This window comes from Camponotus floridanus, unplaced genomic scaffold, assembly GCF_003227725.1.
Source record: "Camponotus floridanus strain SB8 unplaced genomic scaffold, Cflo_v7.5 scaffold523, whole genome shotgun sequence".
Classification (NCBI taxonomy): Eukaryota; Metazoa; Arthropoda; class Insecta; order Hymenoptera; family Formicidae; genus Camponotus; species Camponotus floridanus.
Genome location: NW_020229685.1, coordinates 11,886 through 26,432, shown reverse-complemented (window position 1 = coordinate 26,432; position 14,547 = coordinate 11,886). Strand labels below are relative to the sequence as shown.

At 27.5% G+C, this 14,547-nt stretch overlaps 2 protein-coding genes and 1 pseudogene across 3 annotated transcripts; 2 read left to right on the top strand and 1 right to left on the bottom strand.

Moving 5' to 3' along the window:
• Positions 1–425: 425 nt before the first annotated feature.
• LOC112639243 lies at positions 426–3,126 on the bottom strand (annotated as a pseudogene).
• A 2,898-nt stretch (positions 3,127–6,024) lies between these two features.
• On the top strand, positions 6,025–7,226 carry LOC112639245 (lysosomal aspartic protease-like). The gene is made up of 5 exons (XM_025412570.1): positions 6,025–6,085; positions 6,232–6,354; positions 6,419–6,554; positions 6,786–6,878; positions 6,958–7,226. Exons 1-5 carry the CDS (start codon positions 6,033–6,035, stop codon positions 7,117–7,119), a joined length of 567 nt encoding a protein of 188 aa, XP_025268355.1. The 5' UTR covers positions 6,025–6,032; the 3' UTR covers positions 7,120–7,226.
• A 2,606-nt stretch (positions 7,227–9,832) lies between these two features.
• Positions 9,833–14,306, top strand: LOC105258678 (lysosomal aspartic protease). Of its 2 annotated transcripts, XM_025412572.1 has the most exons (8): positions 9,833–10,011; positions 10,839–11,014; positions 11,861–11,979; positions 12,123–12,343; positions 12,641–12,763; positions 12,830–12,965; positions 13,195–13,287; positions 13,367–14,304. In XM_025412572.1, exons 1-8 carry the CDS (start codon positions 9,953–9,955, stop codon positions 13,541–13,543), a joined length of 1,104 nt encoding a protein of 367 aa, XP_025268357.1. In that variant the 5' UTR covers positions 9,833–9,952; the 3' UTR covers positions 13,544–14,304. The 2 variants fall into 2 exon arrangements, with proteins under 2 accessions (XP_025268357.1, XP_025268358.1); XM_025412573.1 differs by lacking the exon at positions 10,839–11,014 and having other exon boundaries at positions 13,367–14,306.
• The last annotated feature ends 241 nt before the right edge of the window (positions 14,307–14,547 follow it).

Here is a 14,547-nt window from a genome sequence, read left to right as displayed (position 1 = left end):
TGAAAAATTATATTTTTTTATTATAATTACAATTATAAACAATTAAAATATTTACTCCTTAATAAAGAATTATATCTTTAATTATAATTTTAAAAATACAATAAATATAATATATTTAAAAATTAATCTAAGAATAATGTAATGTGATCCACATGCCACTATCATGTATTATAACATTGATTTTTTTACAACATCTTATTTTAAAAACCTGAATTTGACAAATATAATATAAAACTGAATATATTAAAACTTCATATATGATAAAACTTTCCATTACATTAGTAATTACAGTTTTTAAAATAGTATTTTATATAGTATCACGTGTCTAAATGTATACTTTCATTATCAGTTCGTCCATAACATTTTTCAAAAGCACAACTACATTTTTATGATTGCATACCTCCTTGCTTCCTTACTTACTTTACCTTTTCCTGTATCCTTCGATTAATTGGGATATACAATTCACTTATATCTCCAAATTCATCATCAGAATTATCTAATTTCTGTTTTTCATTTTCGGCATAAATATAATTCTTCCTTCTGTATCATGCATTCATCAATTTTATTTTCTAGAAAATTTTCCGCATTTCCTTGATTAGTAGATTCAATGGACTGCCAATTTTTTACGCTAAATTGAAAATTTGTTTGCCACATATGTTATCTATTATGTTTGTCACATTTAAATCATTGTCTTCATTCTCACTCATAAAATCATTAGGAGAAAGTTCATTAAATATCCTATCAATCGTATTATTCAATTTTGAATCTATCTTATCCATTTCCAAAATTTTTTTAAACTGTGGCCCCACGTTTTACTTGTTTTATGTCCATTGCAACATTTTCAGATACATTCTTTAATTTATTTATGTTACTCAAAGCATTTTTCTGCTTTGATCTTTTTGGTGTTATTGCCATGTCCTCAAAGGATTCTTCTAACGACATAGAATGATTTCTAGATATAAAATCTTCAATCTTTCTATTATTTTTGCTTCCTAATGTTTTCTTTTTTGCTTTCTTTTTGTCTTGATTTTGCGATATTTGTTTATTTCAATGTTATTTTCTTCTATATTTGTAGTAACCTTTTTTTCTGCGAGAATTAGTAGTTCGTTTCTTCGTTTTTACGTTTCTAGTATTTTCAAATATTTCAACTAATTCTGGATACATTTTAAAACCAAGTCTTGTGGCTCAATAGTTGTTAGTAAATGCCTTCTATATCATTATCATTTAGCTCTATTTGTTCTTTGTACTCTTTCAACATTTCTATTACACTATGTTCTTTCTTCCAAATAATTTCATAACTGGCTATAGATCTGATATTACGTATCTTTTTTATTTGATCAGGAATAAATAAATTTGACATAGACAAACGTTCAGCAGGTGTAAAATCTGACAGATGTAAAAGTTGCCATCTAGTAGTTAATGTGAATATTTTTTCAAATGCATATTGTGGTTCCCAACATAAATGTTTCTCCATAAAATCCTAATACAAAAAAGATTATATATATTTAATAGTATATTTAATAAAAAGACTATTTTATAATGTATATGTAACAATATATTTACAATAAATTGATAGACTTGGGGTTGCTTCCAACCTATATCCAATTTAGATGAAATCAGATCTTTTTTGTTAAGAAATTCTTCTATTAACTCTTGATTAGGGAAATTTTTATCATGGAGTATTTTTCTTCTCAATGATATTTCATTTAACATTAGTGCTCTCTTTTCTCTGCATATATTATAAAGCATAATATATTAAATTATTAAATACAATATACATTTCAAAAACACATAATGCACTAATAATTTACCTGAAATTATCATTACATTTTTCAACAGTACCACAATCATCACAACCTGATTTGTTATGTTTTTGTAGTTTACCTTGATGACCACATGATGTACATAAATTAGGATTTAATAAATCTGATTCAATTCTATCTAAACTTGTGTCAGTTTTCCAATTTTGAATCCTGAAAAGAGAGGAAAAAATGGTTTAGTTATAATAAATAAATTTTATAAGTTTGATTAGTACATAATCTTTTAATATATCTAATATTCTAACCTTTGTAAAACATTTTCATCATCTACAGTCTTGAAAAATTTTAACGCAGCCTCCTTTCCAACACCATTCACTCCTTCGCTATAATCACAACCACACAATAAAGCCAATACTATCATTTTATTTCGTCCTATGTTTAATGTCTTTTCTATCTTTTCCATATTGTAGACATCTATAGAACCTGCAGTAGCTCCATTGTTTCCTTTACTTGTACAAAAATTTCTATATACTATTTTTGCACCATATAAGAAGCAATCACTGTCTTGACTTACACATCCATCTACAAGCTAAAAACATATATTTTTTACAACTAAGATTATCAGTAATTTGTCAATTTTTATCAAAGAAAATCAAGTTATATGTACCCCATTCTCATTCAAATATGCACACATAGCTTCTGCTTCACCATAGCTCTGTACACAAGCAATACCCATAAATTTTAGCATTTCTTTACATTCATTTAAAACTCGATTAAACTGTGTTCTCCCTCCTTTTTTAGCAGCCTCCTTCCTTTCCTGAAATCCACTACGAACATCATTCCTTCGTGCAATAGTTTTATGTTTTAGAGTAGGAGCCTTTCCTTCCAATACAAATACTGGAGATATTCCTTGCATAAGAAGAAATGCTGTACGAAAGTATAGATTCCTGCAATGCAATTTAAATCAATAATTAACATAAATAATCAATTATTAACTGTAACATAATTCGGCGAAGAAAGTATGCTATATATTAATTAATATCGTGCGTTCCATTTCGAGCTAGAAAATGTAATACGAATAAATTTACCTGAGATACATCTTTGGTTGTACTGCATTGTCAACGATCGTCTGACTATCAACGACCCATCCACTTAAATCAATTGCAATAGTCTTTCCCTGTAATTCATATAACGGTTTTCTTTCGCATAAAGGCGATAAAATATTCCATAAATCCTTCACACCCATCTTGTATAGAGTATTTTGAATCTGTGAACGTGTTTTTTTTTTTTTTTTTTTTTTTTATTGAGCAAAAGGCAAGCTTTGGCGGAACGCCATACAGCTAAATACATGTAAGATATATCGTCTGTTGGTAAAGATTTTCCCTAGATAAGTATATTGGAGTCGTAAGTTAGATTATTTGAGTATTAACGTAACTTATATAATTAAAACTAAAAAAAAATATATATATTCTTTTAACAGTCATAATATCAAAATCATAATCCTAATCATTAGTGAACGTATGTTTTCAAAAGGATTTACAACATCGCCATCTAACATCTTATCAATATAGCTAATACAATGACAAATTACATTTTTACCTGCAATAGATAAAAGTGATTACATTTATCGATCTGAGGCAGTCAAGAGTGAATGAGAGAATAAATAGACAATGAGTTCATTTTAAGTAATTAACATGTATATTATGTATATAAAGAGAATTAAATATGTAAAAAGTAAAAAACATGCGATTCTGAAAATTATCAAAACTGTTTTGTGACTTATTGTTAGTATAAAATGACTTAGGCCCGATTGCAACGTTATTCTAGCTTTAAGCGAGACTTAAATATATATCTATCTTTATCTTTCTTTCTAAATAAATAAAGATAGACATATATTTAAGTTTCGCTTAAAGCTGAAATAAAGTTGGTGCAACCGGGCTTTAGTATAATTGAAGTTAAAATAAAAAATATGTGTGTGCGTGTGCGTGTGCGTGTGCGTGTGCGTGTGCGTGTGCGTGTGCGTGTGCGTGTGCGTGTGCGTGCGTGCGTGCGTGTGTGTGTGTGTGTGTGTGTGTGTGTGTGTGTGTGTGTGTGTGTGTGTGTGTGTGTGTGTATTACAGGGTGAGTTTTATTTCGCGTCTCAATCTTTTTATCATGTGGGAGATTATCGACTGCATAATAAATTGATCGGTACATAAATGTCAATTATTTGGATCGACTATATCAAAAGCTAGAATATAATGTGTAAAATTAAAGCAATTTAAAAGCTAAACTTATATAGAAGGGTGTTCAAAAACATCATCGCTGCATAATAAAAAAGGGTGAGGGCCCAAGCGATTGTTCGGCGGTCCTGGCAGCCGACAGCGCGATATCGCTTTGTCAGTGCAATTTAAAAACAGCGCTCGTCCTTCTCGAAAGATCCGAGGAAAATAAATAACGCTCAATTTGAACGTTGAATAAGTAACTGCCGAGCTCTAGAAAAATCGGGATCTTTCGAGAAGAGCTCCACTATAAATTGACATGCCCGCGGGACACCGCGCCCTTTGCTAAAAAGTCTTCAAAGCGCTCGTTTAAACTTCGATTATCGAAAAACGTCTTTCCGTCGCTCGCGGATTAAATTAATCGTCTCCGTTGCTCGCGGATTTCGAAATTCTGCTCGAATTTCCCGATTGGTTTCGCGTAATTGAAATTAAGATTGTGTAATTGATATTTATATTTTTGATTATAATAAATGACAATAATAGCAAATATACACATAGACTTATCGTCGACTTTCCTTTACTTGTGGACTCTCATCCTCCCGCGTCGCGCTCGCATCCCGCGAAATAATCTCGCGAAATCTCTAATATAGGGATTTATTATTATTATTATTATTATTATTATTATTATTATTATTATTATTATTATTATTATTATTATTATTATAGCTACGTATTTATTATTATTATTATTATTATTGTACACATTATATTCGAACCTTCGATACGGTTGATTAAAAAAATTGACATTTATGCACCGATCAATTAATTATACAGTCGATAATCTCCCGCATGATAAAAAGATTGACACACGAAATAAAACTCACCTTGTATATATAAAGCAACTAGAGTTCATGTATATTTCAATCTATTATTTATGCACATTATCTATATTTTTATTGTAAAATAATAAAAAGATTAGAATCAGTAAATTATAATGATGAAATAATAAACACTTTTTAAATTTGCGAAAATAATTTCCATATTTATATATAAAAAAATTATCTTTTAATTTTTTAATTATTTTTTATCCAATAAAATACTACTTCTCTCTCTACATAATCATATTAAGTCTCATTTAAAGCATACATATATGTATATATATATATATATATATGTATATATATATATATATATATATATATATATATTCTTTCTACAGTTAAATTTTTGAAGTATAATCTTGGGATTTAAAAATTAAATATTATACAGATATATATTTACTTTAATTTTATTATAGTAATATTTAATATTATAGTGTTTAATATTATAGTAATATTTAATATAGTGTATTTAATATTATAGTTTAATATTACACTAGTAAACTTGAAAATTTTGAAATGTATAAATTAATTTTAATAATTTATTACATTTTTTCGCTGAGAATACAAATAAACATTGATAAACAAAGATGATTTATGAAATAATTCGACAAATACATGTACATTTAGGACATGTACAATCATTTACAAACGAATATTGTATATTTAATATAGATTAATATGATAACATGTCTATGCATATTTTTAAAATTTTTTTAATATTGCTAATTTTCAATATAACTGAATATGCTTCACAGTGGCACGTAGTTAATATGATAATACGTTTTCCAACTCATATATACCAAATAATACGCCATTTCATGTACGCTACCTCGATTACAATATAACAGGATTCCTATCTGCTGATGCAGTGAATGTAAGTTACTAAACAAACATTCCAATTCAATTATAACTAAATTTCATTTAATTATAAGTAAAATGATAATTTAAATATTTTTCTCGCAATCGTGTTTTTTTTTGCGCGGCAATGACGATGTATTATTACAATACCATATTTATCGTAGGTTGCCAACCTCAATGTAAAGATGCAAACATTTGTAGAAGCGATAAACGTATTAGACGTAAATATATTTAATTTTTATGTAAATATACTTGACCGAAGATTTGATGGTCTCATGGGCCTGAGTTATTCCAATATATTTGTCGGTGGAATAACGCCTGTCTTCAACAACATGATTCAGCAGGGACTAGTGTCATCACGCATTTTCAGTTTTTATCTAAATAGGTACGTATCTCCTTTAGCTATAAACATCGTATACCTACCTAAAAGAGATTTTTTAAATATTAAAATAATATTTATATTTGCACATTAAATAAACTTAATTTTAATTATCACACATATATATACGATATGAAAAATATATTTTCCAGAAACGCTTCAGCCGATTTCGGTGGTAAATTGGTACTCGGTGGTTCCGAGCCTGCTTATTACGAAGGAGGTTTTACATATGTTCCTGTTACTCGCAGAGGATACTGGCAATTTACCATTAATAAGTGCGTTATTTATTAAAATACATTAATCATGCTTCAACAAATTATTAACGTCATCGTTTTGTAGTATCCAACTAAATAATTTTACTTGGTGCGAGAAAAGCTGCCAGGTTATTATTGACATAAGTACGTGGAAAATAATTGGACCAGAAAACGATGTTTCACTTATTAATCGACTTATTGAAACTAATTCACAGGGAAGTGTAAGTAAACGATATCTTTCAAGTAATTGTATCTTTTACAAAGCACGTAATCTTTGATAAAAAAAATAAATTATAAAATTTTGATAATAGCGATAAAAAAATAAATTTTAGGTATGTTTAAATGAATTATTAATTTCTATGGAACAAAAACGTTAATTCTTGTTTTCGAAATATTTAATATATTCATTAAATATGATTAATTGCTAACCTGATGTTATCTTTTATTTAAAGGTGAATTGCAATAGAATTTTTCATTTGCCTACAATCACATTTAATTTGGGTGGTAAGGCGTTCGATCTTACCGATAGAGATTATATCATTCGGGTGAGTGCTTCATGAAAATTATTTAAATAATTTAAATATGTATAAGTGAAGTTTATATTGTGTATTTAATACTGTTCAGCATCCAAATGATAAAAGTATATGTATAACCGTCTTCTGGAAACATGACTCAACATATAAAGATGTAGAATGGATTCTGGGGGTGCCATTTATGGGCCGTTATTACACCGAATTTAATATGGAGAAAGACCGATTGGGATTTGCTTTGGCGAAAAAAATATAGAAAATTTCATCAAAATGTATAGAAAATCTTTCATTGTCACCTTTTATTATATACTTTCTCATTACTTTTTAAATTATTTGTTTAGTTTTTAGTAAGAAAGAAATGTAATCTCTTTTAATTGCCCACTGACAAAGTTTCCATATCAATGTGAGTTTTTGCGTAATATGTATATAATTGTGCCTTAATCTTTAACAGTAATATCTTATCGTGAAAGTAACTGATAGGAGCTTATTGCTAATTAGAATGCGAATTTTTGCGAGCAGTGTCATTTACTAAGTTTATTGTTGCATGGCCGTCTAGTCGATATAATCAACCTATTCTTTCAAAATGCTGATTTCTTCATTATTATTCTTAATCACACATTTAATAATTTATTTGAATACAATTTGGTTTAATTATAATATAATATGTTATATAAAATATTTTTAAATTTGATTGATCGATAGGACGGATATGTTTCGAATGCGCGCGATTGTACATATAACAGTCGCCAAATGTCGATAGTTCTAGTAATCGAGTACAATTTCTTTTTTTATACGTCATAACGTACAGAAAGAAATTTACTGGAAATTTCGAAAACATGTTCCGCTTTCTCATGATGACTTCTCATGATGACTGTGATGCTGATCGACGCAGAAATCCAAAACTAAGTTTACACATTTTATTGTATGTTTACGATACATATCAGTATAATAAATATTGAATTTATAAATATTGATCTATCTCATGATCTATCTCGTGATCGCATTCGATTTTCTGAGATCCTAAACTTATGTAAATATGATTGCATACTTCGAACGATAAATCTTAAATAGAAAGTTAATCGTGCAGTGCAATTAAAGTTTTCGATTTTATAATAATATTACAAAAATCATATTTTGTTGCTCGATTTAATAAGAATTGGATGTAAAAGGTTACACTGAATCTAGTAAAATTAATCTTGAAGCTCTCTCGCAAATGTAGCATTGTTGCGGATAGAGAATTTCAAAAGGTTTCCCGTTTCACTTTCTGCATCTTTGTACGTGAACAAAAATTAATATGCTTTTGTTCGGTGAGAAAACATCTCTTGTTATCGTTTTAAGACAATCCTGCTTTAATATAAAATATTTCCAAACCGCATTAGATTATCGATTTGTCGGCTGGATTTTATCTGTATTATGTGTTCTTAAATGCATAATTGCGATTTTGATGCTATAAGACATAACAAGCGCGTTTTTCTGATTTACTGTATCATATTAGTCGTTAGAAATTGCGGCGGTAATGTATTTTTTTTTATGCAATTAAAAGAAAATATCTCGGTCTTTATCTCAAATACTTGCGTAGATCAGGAATACAGGAATTGATTGCGTTTAGAGATTGGAAAAATTCGATATTTGTTTTGTTCACTTGCTTATGCATATGCTTATGAATGATTCGAGAAAATTTATACGAGATCAGAATTGTAGGTCAATTACTTAGAACGTAACTAACCATCGTCGTACGTTCTAGGTTTGATTTTTGCGTATCGTTATGTACGAAGGAGTGCAATAGATCTTACTTAATTTAAATGGCCCTAATGGATTCAATGACTTCTCTATATTTCTGGAGTCTAAAGAGACGATTTTTAACTGAACAGTTTTGTATATACATTGTAACAAATAACCACTATCCACTAGATCTGGTTATGCTGCATTGTTGCTGATTTCTATTTCAGTCAGACCTGAAATAATTTGATTACAAATTGATTATAAATATTACATTGTTATTATTATTTATGAATGTTAAATACAATATATGTTTATATATCTATGCTATATACGTTTGAATTATATCAATATTATCAAATTTTTTTAATCTGGACTAATTTAGTGCAAAGAACTAATAATAAATATACAATGAAAAAATGACACATTTTTATTGTATAATGTGTTTATCTTGTTATATGTTATTTTATTATATGTTGATTTTTATAAGGCAATTGAAATTATTATCTTAATATAATGCTTTCCATTATTGAAAGTTATCTTATTTCGATAAATTAATCGCACATTTTTAATAAAAAAATATTTCCTTAGAGATACATTATTTCTTTTAAAATTTCATATGATTGCATTTTTCCAAATTTGTATGATATATGACGAAAGATATGTATAATAGAAATATATGTACTAAAAGAAAGACATGTATAGTATAAGATTTTAAGTTTTGTATAGTATCTCGAGCGAAAATATTAATATTAATATTTTCCTAAGTTTAACATAGCAAATGGTTCATAGCAAAATTTCTGAAAATAATAAGTATTCAAATATATATTTCAAGATTATGTATGTTCTCGTCTCTTTACAAACCTCAAGAATTTATCAAATAAGTTATATTATTATATATATAAATATAGTTTTTTCGCACAAAATTATATAAAAAATGTTGACCAATTAAAGATTACGTTTTTCAAATAATCTATTGTAAAGTTAGTGTTGCATGATTGTCTGTTTAGTCGATATAAATGTATTCTTTCGAAAGAATTGTTTTTATTATTAATCATAAATTTATATAAATAAATGTTCTTCATTAAGAAGTAAAATAGAAGCAAAATATGATATATTTAAACTAAATTGATCGACGGAAACATGTCAGGGTTTTTGATGTTTCGCGCGTTCTCTACCTGTTCAAATATTCAACAGAGGGACACGCGCGATTATATATATTTAACGCTCTCAAATACCAAACAGTGCTAAGGGAGAGTTGGTAAGCGACAACACTTCTTTTTCTGTGTATCTGGCCATAAAGTGTCGAAAGAAAGTCGTTGTTAAAATTTTCACGAATCGAGATTTCAGCAGTAAATAAATTCTGAAATATGTTTCGCCTTCTTGTAATAATGACGGTGCTTTTTATGACGACTGACGCGCGATGCAGGTATATATTTTATTATATTGTATATTAGAATGAGAAATATCGAAATTATAAAGCTCGACATTTTTCTCGCATCCGATTCCTTGGATTAAACGTATGCAAATACAATTAATGCTTTAATACGAATTGGAAATTTCTTTGATCAAAACATATATTTTTATTTATTCGTCAACGAGTAAATAATAATACATTTTTGAAAAAGTGACTCATTGTTTTTTCGTAACGTTCGCTTTTGTCCATCTTTATCTCTATTTAAACGAGAACCGTTAACATAAATCGTGATTGGAGGTCATCAAAACGTCTAATTGTAAACTACTTTTTCACGCGATAGCAGATCAACTATAGGTATAATGTGTTATTTTGTATTATTTGTCTAATTGACATTCTCTGTATCCTATTTTTAACAGTTAATACAGTTTCTGCAAAATTATATTATTAATTAAACATCAATGTCCATTTTGTTATGTCTAATTATTATTATACTTATATTTAATGCTGGATTATACAAATTAAATATTACCTTTGGGATATATATGAGTTCATACAATTTAGAAAAATCAATGAGTAATAAACATTTCTGATATATTTATATTTAAATGCGTAACGTACTTGTATTGTAAATATGTAAGTTATATGGTTGACTTCTGAGGCGTTTAAATTTATATGTACTTTCATGACTTATATTTGTTCTGAAAATATTTGTTAGTCATATCAAATGTGAATATTCATTGTACACACATATATTTGCAAGTGTATATATATATATATATATATATATATATATATATCCTAAATATACATATTACAGAATGTTGTTATGTTATTTCAAGGGACGAGACGAATTTCGCGGATAGTTTTCCTTCATTATTTTTGACTAATTTCCGAAACGTGAAATACTATGGCACTCTTTTGATTGGAATTCCACAGCAAATATTTAAAGTTGTATTTGACACCAGTTCTGCAAATCTTTGGGTATTTAACACAAATTGCTCACTCCCTATTTGTTGTAAGTAATTTGTTTATATATATATATATATATATATATATATACATATATATATATATATATATATACAAGGTGTTTTGTCAACATACAGCTCAATACAACGGGTTGCCTGCTCATAAGAACGCAAGACCTGTTATGCAACAATAGTAATACAGATTACACGAGCACATTTTTGACGAAGCATACTAGCTGTTACGCTATCAACGCATAATAAGCTGTAGAAGAAAAAATTAAATTGCACAGAATAGTGAACTTATGACATGAATATTTGAAAGTATATATCTAAAAGAATGTTATAATATTATAATATTATTATTATTATTATATAACATTTAATATTATGTATCAATAATCCTCATCTACATGTATAATTGCAATAATATTACAATATTATAATATTATTATTATAATATTATAATATTATTGCAATTATATATATATGAGGATTATTAATATAATGTTAAGAGTTATATTAAGTTTAAGTTTTTTTTTATTATTTTTCTTGCGCTCCTATGAGCAGGCAACCTCGTATTGAGCTGTATGTTGATGAAACACCCTGTATATATAGGTTTTTTCATTTATTAAATGAATTTTATTTAATCAGTTAGGAAATGTATAAATTAATTAAAATAATTTATTATCTTCACTCTCTGAAGATGCAAACAAGCATTGATAAACAAAAATGATTTATAAATTAATTCGACAAATACATTTACGTGTACAACATATACAATTATATACAAAAGAATATTGTGTATTTAGACTAATAAAGACAATATCTCTATATATATTTTTAAAATCTTTCTAATATTACTAATTCTCGATATTACTGAATATGTTTCACAGTGGCACGTTGTCGATATAATAGTATGAAATCCTACACATATATATCAAATCGTACTAAGATTAGAATAGGATACTTTGATTACAAAATATATGGATTCCTATCTACTGATATAGTGGATGTAAGTTATTATTAAACAAACAATCGAATTTAATTAGAAAAAAGAGATCATACGAGTAGTTTAAATATTTTTAAAGTAATTATGTTCTTTTTTTTGCGCGGCAATAACGATGTAGTATTATTTTAATATCAACTTTATCATAGGTTGCCAACCTCCATATAAAGAATCAAACATTTGCAGAAGTGGCATACGTATCAGACGTAAATAATTTTAATTTATATGTAAATATATTTGACCGAAAATTTGATGGTATCTTGGGCCTTAGTTATTCCAATATATCTGTCGGTGGAATAACGTCTGTCTTCGACAACATGATTGAACAAGAGCTAGTGTCATCACGCATTTTCAGTTTTTATATACATAGGTTCGTATCTTCTTTACCTATAAATAACATATATCTCTCTCTAAACGAAAACTTTTAATATAATGAATGAAATTTTTAATATAATTTTTAATATATATGAATTTTATATATATAAGTACATAGAGCTCTATTTGTATATGTTTATATTTATTTTAATATTAACATAAATTAAATTTATTATTCATATAGTATTATAATTTTTTAAATTATAGTAATATTTATATTTGTACATTTAATATAACTAAATCTTAATTATCACATGCATATGTATTGGGATATAAGAAATATAATTTGCAGAAACACTTCAGTCAAATTCGGTGGTAAATTGACATTCGGTGGTTCCGATCCTGCTTATTACGTAGGAGGTTTTACATATGTTCCAGTTACTAAGAAGGGATACTGGCAATTTACCCTAGAGAGGTACGGTATTTTTTAAATTACATTAATCAATTGTTTCAACAAATTGTTTACGTCATTGCTTTGTAGTATCTACATAAAGGATTTGATTTTGTGCGAGAAAAGCTGCCAAGCTATCATTGGTTCAAGTACTTGGCAAATAATGGGACCAGAAAAGGATATTTTACATATTAATGAACTTATTGGAATTAATACACAGGGAAGAGTAAGTAACTGATATCTTTCAAGTAATCATATTTTTCACAAAGCACGCAGCCTTTGATGAAAAAAATTATAAAAAATTGATAATAGCAATACAAAAATATAAATATTAGGTACATTCGAATTAAAACATAAACTTGTAGGAACAATGACATTAATTCTTGTTTCCGAAATATTTAATATATTCATTAAATATGATTAATTACTAACCTGATATAATCTTTTATTTAAAGGTGGACTGCAATAGAATTTTCGGATTGCCTACAATCAGTTTTAATTTGGGTGGTAGGACGTTCAATCTTACTGCTAAAGATTACATCATTCGAGTGAGTGTTATAAGAAAATTATTTAAATTATTTAAATATGTATAAGAGAAGTTTATATCGTGTATTTAATTCTGCTCAGTATCCATATGATGAAAGTATATGTATAACCGTCTTCTGGAAATACAACCCATTATATGATATCGATGAAGTAAAATGGGTTCTGGGCACGCCATTTATGGGCCGTTACTACACCGAGTTTGATATGGAGAAAGACCGATTGGGATTTGCTTTGGCCGAAAAAAATTTCATAAAATAGAAAATTTCATCAAAATGTATAGAAAATCTTTTCTATACATAAGAAGAAGATAGAAAATTTCATAGAAAATTTCATCAAAATGTATAGAAAATCTTTTATTGTCATCTTTTGTTGTATACATTATCATCATTTTTTAAATTATTTATTTAGTTTTCGGTAAGAAAAAAACTTAATCTCTTTTAGTCGCCAACTGACGAAGTTCCCATATCACTATGAATTTTTGCGTAGTATGTACATAATGGTGTTTTAATTTTCAACCGCAATACTTTACCGTAAATGCAGCTGATTGCTAATTAGAATGCGAATTTTTACGAGTTATATCATTCGTTAAAATCATTCTTGCATGGCCGTCTAATCGATATAATCAATCTATTCTTTCGAAAAGCTGATTTTTCCTTCATTATCAATCTTCATTACGTGCGTATTTAATAATTTATTTTAATAAAATTTGTTTCAATTATAAAACAAAATGTCAAATAAAATATTTTTAAATTTGATTGATCGATAGGACGGATGATCGATAACACGGATATGTTTCGAATGCGCGCGATGATATATATAACAGCCGCCAAATGTCGGTAAATGATAACTTTAGCAATCGAGTACAATTTCTGTTTTGTATGTCGCAACGTATAGAAAGAAATTTGCCAGAAATTTCGAAAACATATTCCGCTGTCTCGTTGTTGTTATGATTCTGAACGACGCGGAAATCCAAAGCTATGTTTATATTGTATTGTATGTGTACATTACATATTGGTATAATAAATATTGAATTTATAAAAATTGACCAATCTCGTCGTGACCACATTCGATTTTCTGGGATCCCAAACTTATGTAAATATGATTGCATACATAGAACGATAAATCCTAAATAGAAATTTATTCGTGCAGTGCAATTAAAGTTTTCGATTTTATAAGAATGTTATAAAAATCATTTTCTGTTTGCTTGATTTAATAAAAATTGGAGGTAAAAGGTTACCATTGGATCTAATAAAATTAATCTT

What these genes read in the sequence shown, in the direction of transcription:
- LOC112639245 (XM_025412570.1), top strand. Translation starts at nt 6,033, where the DNA reads ATGATTCAGCAGGGACTAGTGTCATCACGCATTTTCAGTTTTTATCTA. An exon ending in AAACTAATTCACAGGGAAGT is followed by an intron (nt 6,555 to 6,785) that starts GTAAGTAAACGA and finishes TTTTATTTAAAG; the next exon opens with GTGAATTGCAATAGAATTTT. An exon ending in ATAGAGATTATATCATTCGG is followed by an intron (nt 6,879 to 6,957) that starts GTGAGTGCTTCA and finishes AATACTGTTCAG; the next exon opens with CATCCAAATGATAAAAGTAT.
- LOC105258678 (XM_025412572.1), top strand. Translation starts at nt 9,953, where the DNA reads ATGTTTCGCCTTCTTGTAATAATGACGGTGCTTTTTATGACGACTGAC. An exon ending in ACGACTGACGCGCGATGCAG is followed by an intron (nt 10,012 to 10,838) that starts GTATATATTTTA and finishes TGTTATTTCAAG; the next exon opens with GGACGAGACGAATTTCGCGG. An exon ending in TATCTACTGATATAGTGGAT is followed by an intron (nt 11,980 to 12,122) that starts GTAAGTTATTAT and finishes ACTTTATCATAG; the next exon opens with GTTGCCAACCTCCATATAAA.